This window comes from Pogoniulus pusillus, chromosome 11 (assembly GCF_015220805.1).
Source record: "Pogoniulus pusillus isolate bPogPus1 chromosome 11, bPogPus1.pri, whole genome shotgun sequence".
In the NCBI taxonomy this organism is placed as follows: Eukaryota; Metazoa; Chordata; class Aves; order Piciformes; family Lybiidae; genus Pogoniulus; species Pogoniulus pusillus.
The window spans coordinates 1853678-1867899 of record NC_087274.1 but is presented as its reverse complement, the minus strand read 5'-3'; the positions used below and the strand labels follow the sequence as shown (position 1 = coordinate 1867899).

At 52.0% G+C, this 14222-nt stretch overlaps 1 protein-coding gene across 1 annotated transcript; it reads left to right on the top strand.

Annotated features, from left to right (window-relative positions):
- Positions 1–73: 73 nt before the first annotated feature.
- C11H17orf67 (chromosome 11 C17orf67 homolog) lies at positions 74–11952 on the top strand. Its single transcript, XM_064150522.1, has 5 exons — positions 74–1049; positions 2088–2347; positions 3407–3507; positions 8471–8614; positions 11756–11952. The coding sequence occupies exons 2-4, from the start codon at positions 2293–2295 to the stop codon at positions 8585–8587; spliced, it is 273 nt and encodes a 90-aa protein (XP_064006592.1). The 5' UTR covers positions 74–1049; positions 2088–2292; the 3' UTR covers positions 8588–8614; positions 11756–11952.
- The last annotated feature ends 2270 nt before the right edge of the window (positions 11953–14222 follow it).

Below are 14222 nucleotides of genomic sequence, written 5' to 3'. Positions count from 1 at the left end.
ATGCGGCGGAAGCGGAAGCGGCGGGGGGCGGTTGCCAGGCGACCGGCGCCGCCCGGAAGCGGCGGGAAGGCTTCCGAGCGCTGTGGCGCGGCCGTGGGGTCAGCGCCGCCGGCTCCCGGCCCCGTGTCCGGCGGGAGCAGGGCAGGAGCCCGTGGGGCGCAGGGAGCGGGGCCGCGGGCTCCGGGCGGCAGAGGCGAGGCGAGGCGAAGGGGCTGGGTGGAAGAGGCTGAGAAGGGCTGGTGGCGGCTTCGGGCTGAGCTCTGCTGTTTGTTCCTGTGCTACCGGACCCCTACGGGCTCCCCCCATCTAATTTCGTCCTGCTCTTACATACTGTGCTGTTTCCCCGGCAGCAGCTCTACACCAAATAGTCACTGCCATTAGAAACTGCAGGTTTTGGACTTTGGAACCAGTCCCTTGAACAATAAACTCATACAACGTACACAGGATCAGGATCTCCTGGGTCTGGGGCTGTCGCTCTCCTAAAACACCTGCTGCAGAGGGCAAGTCCTCCGCGGTGTGGCAGCGCTCGGGAAAACTCCACGCTGGAGGTCAGAACCCCAGAAGTGCTCTGTCTCCATCACCTGCTGAGGCTCAGGTCCAGCCCTCACCCCTGCAGAGCCTCTGCCTTAGCCCAGGCTCTGTCACAAGCTCCTCACTAGCGGAGCAGTGGTGCTTGTCCAGCCTGGCTGGCTAAGGAGATGTCTCACTGGTGTTCACCAAGGCGAAGGGCACTGAAGACGTCCATCCAAAGGGCATTTACGGAGCCCCGCTCCAACCTGCTCTTGGGTTTCCTGATCCTTCCTGCACCTGAACGTTTTCCAGACCACAGCTCTCTGCCAGATGCCACTGACTCCGAGCAGGCACAGTGGCATGAGCAGAACAAGCCCCACTTCCTTAGGAGATAAAAAGGCACAGAGGAAGAGCCCTGCTCCTTGTCAGGCTGGCAAACCTGGCTCAACCCCTGTGGTACAGCAGGTATGGGGGCCTGCAGTACCTTCCCCTTCGAGGGGAAGTGCTCACTACTCACACCCCTCCTAAGAGAGCTCCTGGTGAGTTCCAACTCCTCATTTCATTCTCAGGACCCATTCCATTTCCTACAGACTGGTGATGCTGGTGCCCTGTGTCCAGCAAGGCGCTGCTCGGGCGATGGTCACATTTCTCAGCTTAGAAACAGCTGCTTGCCAAGATGTTTGCTAGCCTCTGTTCTTACTCCCCACTGTTAAGGACATTTATAATCCTATTTTCCACTAACTTGTCCTGAGCAGAGAAGGATTTTGTGAGTTTTCCCTTGCATGGTTCTATTAATTTGCTAGCAACGTCCCTGCGGTGTTCTTCAGCAATGACAGTTTGGCTTTGCTCGAGTTAAACCAACGTGGGTGCTGGAGTGCTGGAGTGGAGTTATGTTTAGGTTGGATATGAGGAAGAATTTGTTTAGTGAAAGAGCAGTCAGGCATTGGAACAGCCTCCCGGGGAGGTGGTGGAGCCACCATCCCTGGAGGTGCTTCAAAAGTGAGCAGGTGTGTGGCACCTCAGGACATGGTCTAGAGGAGTGTTGGACAAGAGGTTGGACTTGATGGTCTTAGAGGTCTTTTCCAACCTTAATGATTCTATGGTTCCAAGAGACAGTTTTTGAGGAGGGGTCCCCATTGCAGCTGCCTTTGAGATGAACACATTCAGTAAGGGGCAGTTCATAGATTCACAGAATGGTTGGGAGGGACCTTTAAAGATTGTCCAGCTTCACCCTCCCTGCCATGGACAGGGACACCTCTCACTAGCCCAGGTTGCCCAAAGCCTCATCCATCCATCCTAGCCTTGAACATCTCCAGGGAGGGAGCATCCAAGACCTCCCTGGGCAACCTGCTCCAGTATCTCACCACCCTCGCTGTAAAGCATTTCTTCCTAATCTCCATTCTGGGCCTCCCCTCCTGGAGCTTCTTGTCCTAATTGTTTCCTCCCCAAACCAATCCTTTAACTTAGGCAGCCAAACCCATTCCTTGCTCTGCTGAAGGTTTGTTTTCACAAATTTAAACTACCCAGGGTGACCCTGAAGTGGCAAAAAAAAAGGTCTTCTGATCTTTTCCCCTCAGGAACAGAGTTATGCTGAGAATGCACAAGCAGATAGCAGTGCAGCTCAACACTCCAGGCCAGATACCCTCAGAGCCAGAGCCTCCCTACCACTGACACCAGCCGAGCATAAACAAACACTCCTGACTGACGTAGCCGCTTCAAATAGGGCACTGCCTCTGCCCGTGCTGCTCATTTTGGAAGAGACTGGGAGAAAGCAGAACCAAAATGCAGAAGCTGCTTGTGCTTGTCTCCTTTTTGGTCCTGATGAGCACTTTTGCAGGTAGGAGCATCAGCAAACCTCTGTGTGTGTACAGCTGCATGTTATGAAGCGTTAGTTCACCAGCTGTGGATGTGACTGCCTTCATGAATGCTAAGCTAGTTTTATAGTGCAAGCTTCCCAGGATGTTTTTAACAATCCTGCTGTTGTGTTTGCTATTCTGACTCTCTGCTTTGCCACACTTGTGACCCTCCAAAAGTTTAATTTTACTAGCTTGCTATTTTAATAGTAATTCACTGAGGTCCTACAAGCTGAAGGCTCAATGCGACCTCTCTGCCCCAAAAGCTTGGCTCAGGACTCAGGAAAAGAACCCTAAAGACCAAAGCACCACAGAGAAGAGCAAGGAGTTGGAAGAGCTGCTAACATCTGGAGTTAGGTGGTGCTGTTATCTTTTGGAGAGGAACAGGCACGGGTAGGGTTTGCTCCGTGGTGGTAGAACTATAGAAAGCAGGAGTATAAAAATGGTTTAAAGTTCCACTCATCTCTGCTGGAATGCAGCATCCACCGGGAAGGGGCTGTGATGAAAGAACACTTTGTCCATAGACAGCCCCCAGGTTTGGAGGCAGTTTGTTTATCAGAGAATCACAGAATCAGTCAGGGTTGGAAGGGACCACAAGGAGCAGCCAGTTCCAGCCCCCTGCCATGTCCAGGGACACCCTACCCTAGAGCAGGCTGCACACAGCCTCAGCCAGCCTGGCCTCAAACACCTCCAGCCATGGGGCCTCAACCACCTCCCTGGGCAACCCAGTCCAGCCTCTCACCACTCTCCTGCTCAACAACTTCCTCCTCACCTCCAGCCTCACTCTCCCCACCTCCAGCTTTGCTCCATTCCCCCCACTCCTGCCACTCCCTCACAGCCTCCAAAGTCCCTCCCCAGCTTTTTTGTAGCCCCCTTCAGATGCTGGAAGGCCACAAGAAGGTCACCTGGGAGCCTCCTCTGCTCCAGCCTGCACAGCCCCAACTCTTTCAGTCTGTGCTCAGTTTTACAACTGACAGATAAACTGCTCTTCTTAAATGCTATTTATTTGAATTTCTGACTGATTTCTGCTTTTCTGTCTTCAGGCCCTTCACCAGTTTTGCCTGAAAAAGAAGCCAAGCAGGTTCTGAGGAGTCGCCGCCACGGCAGGCTGAGGAAAGCTGGTTTCCCTGATGAGCCAATGAGGGTGACTTACAATGGCTCCTTTCACATTAAATGACCTAATTGTGCTAGTTTGAGGCCAGCTGGAATATTTTACTGAGAAAAAATAGATTCTAAGCTGTGAAAAGAAAACAGTACTGATGTCTACTTCACTGATAGGCTTGCTGAGATGTGTAAAAGCAAGAACACAAGCATAGATAAGAGAGTGTGAGTGTCTCTGTCTCTTGGAGTGTGTATTTCCCTTCTGCTTGGATCTATGTAACTAATCCTTCTGCTTCTAACTCCCCCTTGCTGATCCTCCAAACTCACCTTGCACATAAGGCAGACTCTGGGAAAAGGTAGAGGGGTGGAAGGGTGGTTGTGAGCCCCTCCTGGGGGGTCTGATGTCTGGGAGGCCTGCATCAGGAATGGTGTGGCCAGCAGGAGCAGGGAGGTCATTCTGCCCCTGTACTCTGCACTGGTTAGACCACACCTTGAGTGCTGTGTTCAGTTCTGGGCCCCCCAGTTTAGGAGGGACATTGAGATGCTTGAGCGTGCCCAGAGAAGGGCGACAAGGCTGGGGAGAGGCCTTGAGCACAGCCCTACGAGGAGAGGCTGAGGGAGCTGGGATTGGTTAGCCTGGAGAAGAGGAGGCTCAGGGGAGACCTTATTGCTGTCTACAGCTACCTGAGGGGAGGTTGTGGCCAGCAGGAGGTTGCTGTCTTCTCTCAGGTGGCCAGCACCAGAACGAGAGGACACAGCCTCAGGCTGCACCAGGGGAAATTTAGGCTGGAGGTGAGGAGAAAGTTCTTCCCTGAGAGAGTCATTGGACACTGGAATGGGCTGCCCGGGGAGGTGGTGGAGTCACCATCCCTGGGGCTGTTCAAGGCAGGACTGGACGTGGCACTTGGTGCCATGGTCTGGCCTTGAGCTCTGTGCTAAAGGCTTGGACTTGATGATCTGTGAGGTCTCTTCCAACCCTGATGATACTGTGTGATACTGTGATACTGTGCTGTGTTTCTGCATTACTTTTAACTTGCATATCTCTGTATAGAGCTGCAAATACTGACAATATCTGCTTGTATCTTGTGCTAGGCTGTGAATATAAAGCTTCATTCCTTAACTTCCAGCTGGCTGAATCTACTCTGGGTGATTTCATAAGAGTAGGGGGGGCAGGTAACTCCCAAACCATCACACTAATTAAAAATATCACAACACCAAGGCCTCCTCCCTCCAGATATTAGAGCTTGGTATTAAGTGTCTGTAGGTTTAATCCCAAGCAGTATATAATGACTATCACCCTTTTAAAGCAGCTAGGCTCTTCCACGAATCATTGACCTCCCCCTTTTACATTCTTTCAGTTACTGTTAGTTATCATTAATTGGAGGGAATTAATCCCCTTTGGAGGGCAGGGATCCATCCAGAGAGACCTGCACAAGCTGCAGAGGTGGGCACAGGCCAAGCTCAGGAGGTTCAACAAGACCAAGTGCAAGGTCCTGCAGCTGGGTTGAGGCAATGCCAAGCACAACTCCAGGCTGGGCAGTGAGTGTCTGGAGAGCAGCCCTGAGGAGAGGGACTTGGGGGTGCTGCTGGAGGAGAAGCTCAGCAGGAGCCAGCAGTGTGCACTTGCAGCCCAGAAAGCCAAGCAGAGCCTGGGCTCAGCAGGAGAAGTGTGGCCAGCAGGGCCAGGGAGGGGATTCTCCTCCTCTGCTGTGCTCTGCTGAGACCTCACCTGGAGTACTGCATCCAGCTCTGGAGCTTCTATTACAAGAGGGCTGTGGAGATGCTGGAGAGTGTCCAGAGCAGGGCCAGGAGGATGCTCAGAGGCTGCAGCAGCTCTGCTGTGAGCACAGCCTGAAAGAGTTGGGGCTGTGCAGGCTGGAGCAGAGGAGGCTCCCAGGGGACCTTCTTGTGGCCTGCCAGCATCTGAAGGGGGCTCCAAAAAAGCTGGGGAGGGACTTCTGAGGCTGTGAGGGAGTGGCAGGAGTGGGGGGAATGGAGCAAAGGTGGAGGTGGGGAGAGTGAGGCTGGAGGGGAGGAGGAGGTTGTTGAGCAGGAGAGTGGTGAGAGGCTGGACTGGGTTGCCCAGGGAGGTGGTTGAGGCCCCATGGCTGGAGGTGTTTGAGGCCAGGCTGTGTGAGGCTGTGTGCAGCCTGCTCTAGGGTAGGGTGTCCCTGGGCATGGCAGGGGGCTGGAACTGACTGCTCCTTGTGGTCCCTTCCAACCCTGACTGGTTCTGTGACTCTATGATCATTCTGTAAGTGCTGGGCAGTGCTCAGGCAATGTGTGCTTGCAGAATGTGGAAATTCTTTATCAGGGTTCAAAAATGCCCTGCAATTATTGAGAAGAAGGTGGCTTTTCATTTCCAGAGAGGTGGATTTCATTAGGCTGTCCCTGAAAAGGCAATAACAGGAAACGTCTTCTGCTCGCGGTACAGTCTGCACTCAAGGCAGAAAGGAGATGGAGGTGTCCGTGGTCAGTGTGGAGATTGAGGTAGTTCTGAACTGGCTTTTCAAATCACTTCCTTTCATTCCCTGATTTATGAATGCCACAGGATGGGTTGTCCTGACACAGCAGGAGTCTGGAGCTGCTCCTTAGTGCCAGAGCATCGGTTGGGCATGCAACGTTTCTTTCTACCCTGACAACAGGGAGAAGAAAGTAACTAAAGAGCCTTCTGTTTCCCCTGCTTTGACAACATCTAACACACAACCCTGAGCTTCTCAAGAGGCACTTCAGGTATTCTAAAAGGACTGCCTGCTGCTTTCCAAAGTAAATAAACTGCTGAAACAACAGCCTTCTGAAGTGGCAACCCCCTCAGAAGCTGGAGAGCACACAACAGGCTGCCCACGTGTGACAAACACAAGGGGCTCAGGCTGGGAAGGTGTTGGAAACTTCTGAACCCTGCAAGGCACAGGGTGCTGAGTACCTGGCAGGACTGAGCTTGGTGGAGTCCTACAACAAGGGGACACAGTCTCAAGCTGTGCCAGAGGAGGTCAAGGGTTGATATTAGGAGGAATCTCTTGCCAGAGAGAGTGATTGGCATTGGAATGGGCTGCCCAGGGAGGTGGTGGAGTCACCATGCCTGGAGGTGTTGGAGCCAAGTCTGGCTGGGGCACTTAGTGCCATGGTCTGGTTGACTGGCCAGGGCTGGGTGCTAGGTTGGGCTGGGTGAGCTTGGAGATCCCTGCCAACCTGCTTGAGTCTATTCTATTCTATCCTGTTCTGCTCTATTCTATTCTATCCTATTCTATCCTATCCTACTCTGTTCTGTTCTATTCTATAGGGGACAGCAAGTTGTCTGTGGGCCAGTAATGTGCCCTTGTGCCAACGGCATCCTGGGGTGAAGGAAGAAAAGGGTGTCCAGCAGGTCTGGAGAGGTTCTTCTCTGCCTCTGCCCTGCTGAGTCCACACCTGGAATACTGTGTCCACTCTGAGGTTCCCTGATGCAAGAGAGCCAGGGGCTTGCTCTGGATTCCTTGTGACAGAACGCAGTGAGTGCTGGGATGAGCCCACCTCTGCTCAGCTATTTTTAGGAAGAGCTGTTTGTGCTAGGCCAGATCTTGCTGAGTGGGGAATTTAATTTGCAATTCTTTGTGCTATTATTTGCCTTGGACAGAGCTGCTTCAGTCAGAAAGTCTGCTCAGCTGCAGGCAGCATTTCTGATGGCTTTAAAAATCACAGAATTAACCAGGTTGGTAAAGACCTCAGGGATCATCAAGGCCAACCTCATTTGTATTACCAGCATGTTTTAATCTTACTGTGACCAAGACCCTGCTCTTCTTCATGTGCCATCTTCTCAGCCATACAGACCCATTCTCCCCTGGCTCATGATGCAGAGGGGTTTGAGCCAAGTCTCCCCATGCTTCAAGGACAGAAAGCACAGCAGAAGGCTTCCTGCTGGCACCTAGTATGCCCACCCTCTGGTCAGCACAAAGAGCAGAGCCGGATGACAGCAGGGGGACTTGGCCAGCACAAAGGGCTTACACTGCAGCTTCCACTCCTACAAAGCTCCTCTACAAAACCCTGGGAGTGTCCTTTGAACATATTACTGTTCCCAAAGCTTATGAGCCCTCCTGTGACTTTCTCAAGCTAAATTTTGTTCCTGATAGAAGCAAAGTTTTGGTTCACAGCCCATTGCAGCTTGATAAGGCTCAGGGGTGACCTCATTGCTGTCGACAACTACCAGAAGGGAGGTAGCCAGGTGGGGGGTGGCCTCTTCTCCCAGACAACCACCCATAAAACAAGGGGACACAGTCTCAAGTTGTGCCAGGGGAAGTATAGGCTGGATGTTAGGAGGAAGTTCTTCACGGAAAGAGTGATTGACACTGGAATGGGCTGCCCAGGGAGGTGGTGGAGGCACCGTCCCTGCAGGTGTTCAAGAAAAGCCTGGATGAGGCACTTAGTGCTATGGTCTGGTTGATTGGATAGGGCTGGGGGATAGTTTGGACTGGATGATCTTGGAGGTCTCTTCCAACCTGGTTGATTCTATGATTCTATGATAACTTGCTGCTTGCACCAGCCCCCATATAGCTCAGAACAGGTAATTCCCATTATTTCTTCTGTCACAGAAATCAGATGTGTGCTGCTTAGAGTCCTTCAGACTACTGCCACATGATCCTGCAAGGGGTTCATGTGTTTAAATCAGCAGGACTCCATCTTCAAAAGAGGCTGTGACAGACCTACCTGCCAGAATCCCCCTGTCCCCTCAGGACCAACAGAGGTTTCTGTGTGCCTGTGCAGTTAAGAGTTGTGTGTGCAGGATTCCTCTTTTCCTGCTCATAATTCCTATGGATAGAGTAAGATTCTTGCCCAGCACTTTGCTGGGCTGGATGCTGATGCCTTGCATTGAATATGGCTAGGTTGGGGTGAGCTGACTGCCAGCACCACTTGATCATTGTAAGGGATAAATGAATTTGCTTTATATGAGCAGCAGAATTGCCCTGGTTCCCTGCCCTGGCAGCAGGCTTGGCTGATTCCATGGTGCAATCACCTTTCTTTGTCCTTCACAGGAGTATATGCTGCACCTCCAGCGCCTGGAGCAGAGAGCAGAAGAACAATTCCTTGAGCACTGGCTGAACCCACATTGTCTGCCCCACTGCAACAGGGATTTAGTGCATCCAGTCTAAAGGCTTTGTCTGCCCCACACTCAGCAGGTATAGTTCTTGTACAGTGAACACTTCCCTCGTCATAGTAAAAGGCAGAGCCCCAGGAGGAAGGGGAGAGAATAACCAAAGGATGGAGGAAAATACCTTGGCCACAGAGCAGTGGCAGGGAACATCAATGTCCTAATCAGGAACTGCAGCACCAAACATTTGGTGAAACATTGCTCTGTGGACATAAGTTGGGGTCTGAACAACATTCTTAATGTTGCTTCAGACTGCTCCTGTTTCTCTCCTGTCTGCTTGTGCTCCTTTTCCAACTCATCTGTTTAAGTCTTGCAGTTGTTTTCTTAGCTCTCAGTGGGACTGTGGCAGGATTAACCTCAGCTGTCACCCCTGAGCTACAGAAGATGCAGTCTGCACTGCCAGCAACTGAGCCTCTTTTGCACTATCTGGTAGAATTTGCTGGTGAACATCAACACAGAACATTTAAATTCAGCCTATCAGTTCTGTTTGTGATTTTCAACACCAGTGTGTGAGCATTGTTGGCTTCATCACTCCTGATAATCTCATGCCTTGCAGAGTTCAGGGGGCAACCACACCCCAAAGCAGAGCATAGAGGCCAGCACCATAGAACCATAGAATCAGCCAGGTTGGAAGAGAGCTCCAAGCTCATCCAGCCCAGCCTAGCACCCAGCCCTGCCCAACCAACCAGACCATGGCACTCAGTGCCCCAGCCAGCCTTGGCTGCAACACCTCCTGCCATGGCCACTCCACCACCTCCCTGGGCAGCCCATTCCAGTGCCAATCACTCTCTCTGACAACAACTTCCTCCTCACATCCAGCCTCAACCTGCCCTGGCACAGCTTGAGGCTGTGTCCCCTTCTTCTGGTGCTGGCTGCCTGGCAGCAGAGCCCAACCCCACCTGGCTACAGCCTCCCTGCAGGCAGCTGCAGGCAGCAATGAGCTCTGCCCTGAGCCTCCTCTGCTGCAGGCTGCACCCCCCCAGCTCCCTCAGCCTCTCCTCACAGGGCTGTGCTCCAGGCCCCTCCCCAGCCTTGCTGCCCTGCTCTGGACACCTTCCAGCACCTCAACATCTCTCTGGATGCCTGTCCAGAGAGGATCACATTGGGTGCTTCTGTGCTCCACAACCTCCCTGGAGGTGTTCAAGGCCAGGTTGGATGAGGCCTTGAGTGACCTGTCCTAGTGGGAGGTGTCACTGCCTATGGCAGGGGGTTGAACTGGCTGAGCTTTGAGGTCCCTTCCAACCTAAACCATTCCATGATTCTATGATAATGGCAACAGAGTGGGTTATAAATGGACCAGAGTAACTTCCAGAGTTCCTCCCTGCCCTCACCCTAAGGGTCTGAGAGCCTGTAGCAAAGTAAAGCATAACGTTTGATGAGACATGAGGTAATTGCTGCTGCAACAGAGCAGCTGAGAGGCTCAAGCAGATCGAGAGTCCTTCTGGTGCACTTCACTGCCAGTAAGTGATCTCTGCTAGATGATTCCAAGGAAAGCATTTAAATCTGAAAGCATCAAAGGCTTGCTTTCCCCTGCTGCCCCGATGAAATCAGAGATTAAATCTGGGAGTGGAAGAAAGTGTAATCAGGCTGCTATTGTGTGCCTCATTTGTAATGCTCTCAGAACACAGACCTCAGTTTGCATATCTCTAGTGAAGTTAAAGTCGTTAGGTGAAATCCTGGCTCTGTTTTCTCTTGTGCAGTGAAAAACTTCTTGCTGGGCCCAGTTATGCCAACTTTCAGCTGTCCAAAGTTGAAGTGGCCTGAAGTACTTTTCTAAACCAAAGGAACTCATTTAGTTATATTCAGGCAGAAGTTAGATAATTGGCAGGTTAAAAAGCAGCTTCCAGTTTGGTAACACTGAGCCAATCCTAAAGCACACATGTGGAACAGAGATGGTTTATTGGCTTGAAGTTTGCTTTTCCACATTAGGGCTGCAGGATCTCATCTAGGACATCTCCAAAGAAAAGTTCTGCATCATGAAGCCTAACACAGCATGGACATCACACCGAGGTGACAGAAATGATGTCATTAAGCTCTTTTCAGAGTCCTTCAGTGTGGCAGCTCTCCTGTGGTTTGATTCTCTTCCTTACCCAGAGCTTTCCTTCCAAGCCATGCTGTGCTTGACACCCCCTAGAGCTGAGCTGGATCTAATGTGTCCAAAGACTGATTTTCCTATGTTCATAGAATGGGTTGGGTTGGAAGGTGCCTTAGAGATCACCCAGTTCTGACCCTCTGCCATGGGCAGGGACACCTCTTCCCAGCTCAGGTTGCTCAAAGTCTCATCCAACCTGGCCTGGAACACCTGCAGGGGGTATCCATAGCCTCTCTGGGCAACCTGTGCCAGTGTCTCACCACCCTCACTGTAAAGTATTCCTAATCTCTAGTCTAAATTTCACCTCCTCAAGCTTTAGTCCTTTCCTCCTTGTTCTATCACTACAAGCCCTTTTAAAAAGTCTAGTTTCAGTTCTCCTGTAGCCTCCTTCAGGTACTGGAAGGCTGTTTCCAGGTGGAAGGCTGTCCAAGGTCTCCCTGGAGCCTTCTCTTCTGCAGGCTGAACATCCCAGCTCTCCCAGCCTGTCCCATAGTGGGAGTTCCCCAGCCCTCCATTTATCTTCATGGCTCCTGTCTGGACCTGCTTCAGCAATTCCAGGTCCTTCTTATGCTGGATCCCAGAGCTGGAGGCAGTGCTGCAGGTGAGGTCTGCAGCAGAGCAGGGCAGAGGGGCAGAATCCCCTGCCTGTGCTGCTGCTCTCCCTGCTCTGGCTGCAGCCAGGACACAGCTGCCTGCTGGGCTGCCGGTGGCCAGTGCTGGCTGCTGGGCACTTGGTCTCTGAGCCCTCTCCTTGGTTGGAAGGTGGTTTTTGTCCATGTCTAAAGTGTGTGTGTGGATGATAGACTTTTACACCTGCATGCAGGCCACCACCTTTCCTACTGAGAGAAGGTTTCTGATGACCTCCATGACCTGAGGCAAATCAGAACTGGCAGGTGCAGTCCTTGCCAGGGCTTACCAGAGCAAAGCCAGGAAGAAGAAGGGTTCAGCAGGTCACCCACTGAAGGTGGCAAAGCTGGCAGAACAGCTGGTTTCCAAATGCTTTCACAAGCAAGGACCACAGCTGGGAAAGTGAGAAACAGCTCATCAGCTCTAACTGCTGCCTTGCTTTGTTCGCAGTGCCTAGCTCGAGTCTTTCCTCACCTGAAGACCTGCCCACTAGATGCCACTGTTTCTGCATACAACCAGCACCACAGCCCTCGATGGTTCTGCACCCCTCCTTCTAACCCCTGGGGCTTTTACTCCTTCTCGTTTCTGGGGAGAAAACCCCAGCACCTTACCTCTAAACCATTAAAAACCTCTCCAACCCCCCAAAACCTTTAGCAATTGGCTAATTGCTTTCCCCTGTGGGTCCCAAATTGCTCAGAAGGTGGATGCTGCTGTGGTGTCTGCACCCAGGTGTGCTACAGAAAGAAATGGATGAAAGTTGTTTCCCTGTAGTGGTTTGTGATGTTTGGTGTTTGCTGTTCAACCCCTGAGCCTCGGAATGGGGTTTGTGTGTTTGCAGCAGCTCTTTGCTCTTGGAGCAGATCCCATCTGATCTGTCTTCAGCAATTCCAACACACAACCACGGAATTGGTTCTGTTGGAAAAGAAGTCTAAGATCACCCAGTCCAACCAGCAACCCAACCCCTCCATGGCCATTAAACCATGGCCCCGAGTGCCACGGTCACAGCTTTCTTGAACCCCCCCAGGATGGGCACTCCACCACCTCCCTGGGCAGCCTGTTCCACTCCCTGACCACTCTTGCAGCACAGAAATTTTTCCTCATCTCTGACCTAGCCCTCCCCTGGCACAATTTCAGGCCATTCCCTCTCTTTCTATCACCTGATAGAAAGGAGAAGAGCCCAACCCCACCTCACTGCCACCTCCTTTCAGGAGCAAAGAGGTCTCTCCTCCCATGTTCACGATAACTCTGGCTCGAAGAAGAGCTTCAGCTGTGACTGGCACAGAGCAGATCCTTCCTGTGTCTGCAGGGAGGAGCAGTTCCAAGGTGTGGCCATGTCTTGTGCTGTCCAATTCAGACCTTTATTGCCAGTTCTAAGGAGGGTCAGGCTAGAGTTTGAGGGCAAGAGGCAGTGTGGAGCACCACAGCAACCACAGCTTGCTTTCAGAATCATAGAATCAACCAGGTTGGAAGAGAGCTCCAAGCTCATCCAGCCCAGCCTAGCACCCAGCCCTGCCCAACCAACCAGACCATGGCACTCAGTGCCCCAGCCAGCCTTGGCTTCAACACCTTCAGCCATGGCCACTCCACCACCTCCCTGGGCAGCCCATTCCAATGCCAATCACTCTCTGTGCCAACAACTTCCTAACAACATCCAGCCTAGACCTGCCCTGGCACAGCTTGAGGCTGTGTCCCCTTCTTCTGGTGCTGGCTGCCTGGCAGCAGAGCCCAACCCCACCTGGCTACAGCCTCCCTGCAGGCAGCTGCAGGCAGCAATGAGCTCTGCCCTGAGCCTCCTCTGCTGCAGGCTGCACATCCCCAGCTCCCTCAGCCTCTCCTCACAGGGCTGTGCTCCTGGCCCCCCACCATCTTTGTCACCCTTCTCTGCCCTGCCTGCCAGGCTTGGACATCTATTCCATCTGCAGTTGTGAGAGGCACAGTTTTAGGCTCAGAGGCCACACATTTCAGTTCAAAGCAAAACCAGAAGCAAAGCAGATGAGTGCAGCAGAGCTGTGCCTGAGTTTGTTTCTATAGAGGTTTGTATTGACTGATATTTTAATGTGCTCTAAATGACAGAGATGAAAGCTTCTGTTCCATGGCTCTGAGTTGCATGGCAGCATTTTGACCTTTCAGATGCAGGAGTGAAGGCTTGCAAGAACATCTTCTTCCCTCTTCAATATCTGAGGGCATTTCAGAGATGCACAAAGTTTTGCTATCAGTAAATATACAGCACTGGAGGGGGTGTGTAGGGGGGTGGGGTGTTAATATTTTGTGTTTTACATAAGAGCCATAGCAGAAATAGACAGTTTTGTTTTTCCTCCCTTCTTCTCTCTTTGCCATTTGCTGCTTTTTAGAGCTGCTCAGGGAAAGAGAGAAAAATGTCTTCTCTTTCACACTGCACAGCTGCTGCACTGCTTGAGAAAAACAGATTAAAAATTAATGTGGCCTTGAGGCTGAAAACATTTCTTAAGAGGCACTTCAGTGCAATGAGCTTCAGTGAAGTGAACAATCACAGAAAGAGCTGAAGACCAAACCCCCTCCAGCTGACAGTGAGCCAATTTGTTTGCTTTTTGGTTGCCTTTGCTCCAGAAGTCAGTGTGTGTGATTGTGTCAGCTGCAGCCTTCCCAGTCCAACCTCAGCAAGGAGCTGCTCCTAGATGGGATGGAGCATGGCCACTGGAGCCATCATCATCATAGAATCATCATAGAATCAACCAGGTTGGAAGAGAGCTCCAAGCTCATCCAGCCCAACCTAGCACCCAGTCCTGCCCAACCAACCAGACCATGGCACTAAGTGCCCCAGCCAGGCTTGGCTTCAACACCTCCAGCCACGGCCACTCCACCACCTCCCTGGGCAGCCCATTCCAGTGCCAATCACTCTCTCTGCCAACAACTTCCTCCTAACATCCAGCCTAGACCT

Coding starts and splice junctions, on each gene's coding strand:
- C11H17orf67 (XM_064150522.1), top strand. CDS start 2,293: ATGCAGAAGCTGCTTGTGCTTGTCTCCTTTTTGGTCCTGATGAGCACT. Junction 2,348..3,406: donor CCTGATGAGCACTTTTGCAG/GTAGGAGCATCA, acceptor TTCTGTCTTCAG/GCCCTTCACCAGTTTTGCCT. Junction 3,508..8,470: donor TCCCTGATGAGCCAATGAGG/GTGACTTACAAT, acceptor TGTCCTTCACAG/GAGTATATGCTGCACCTCCA.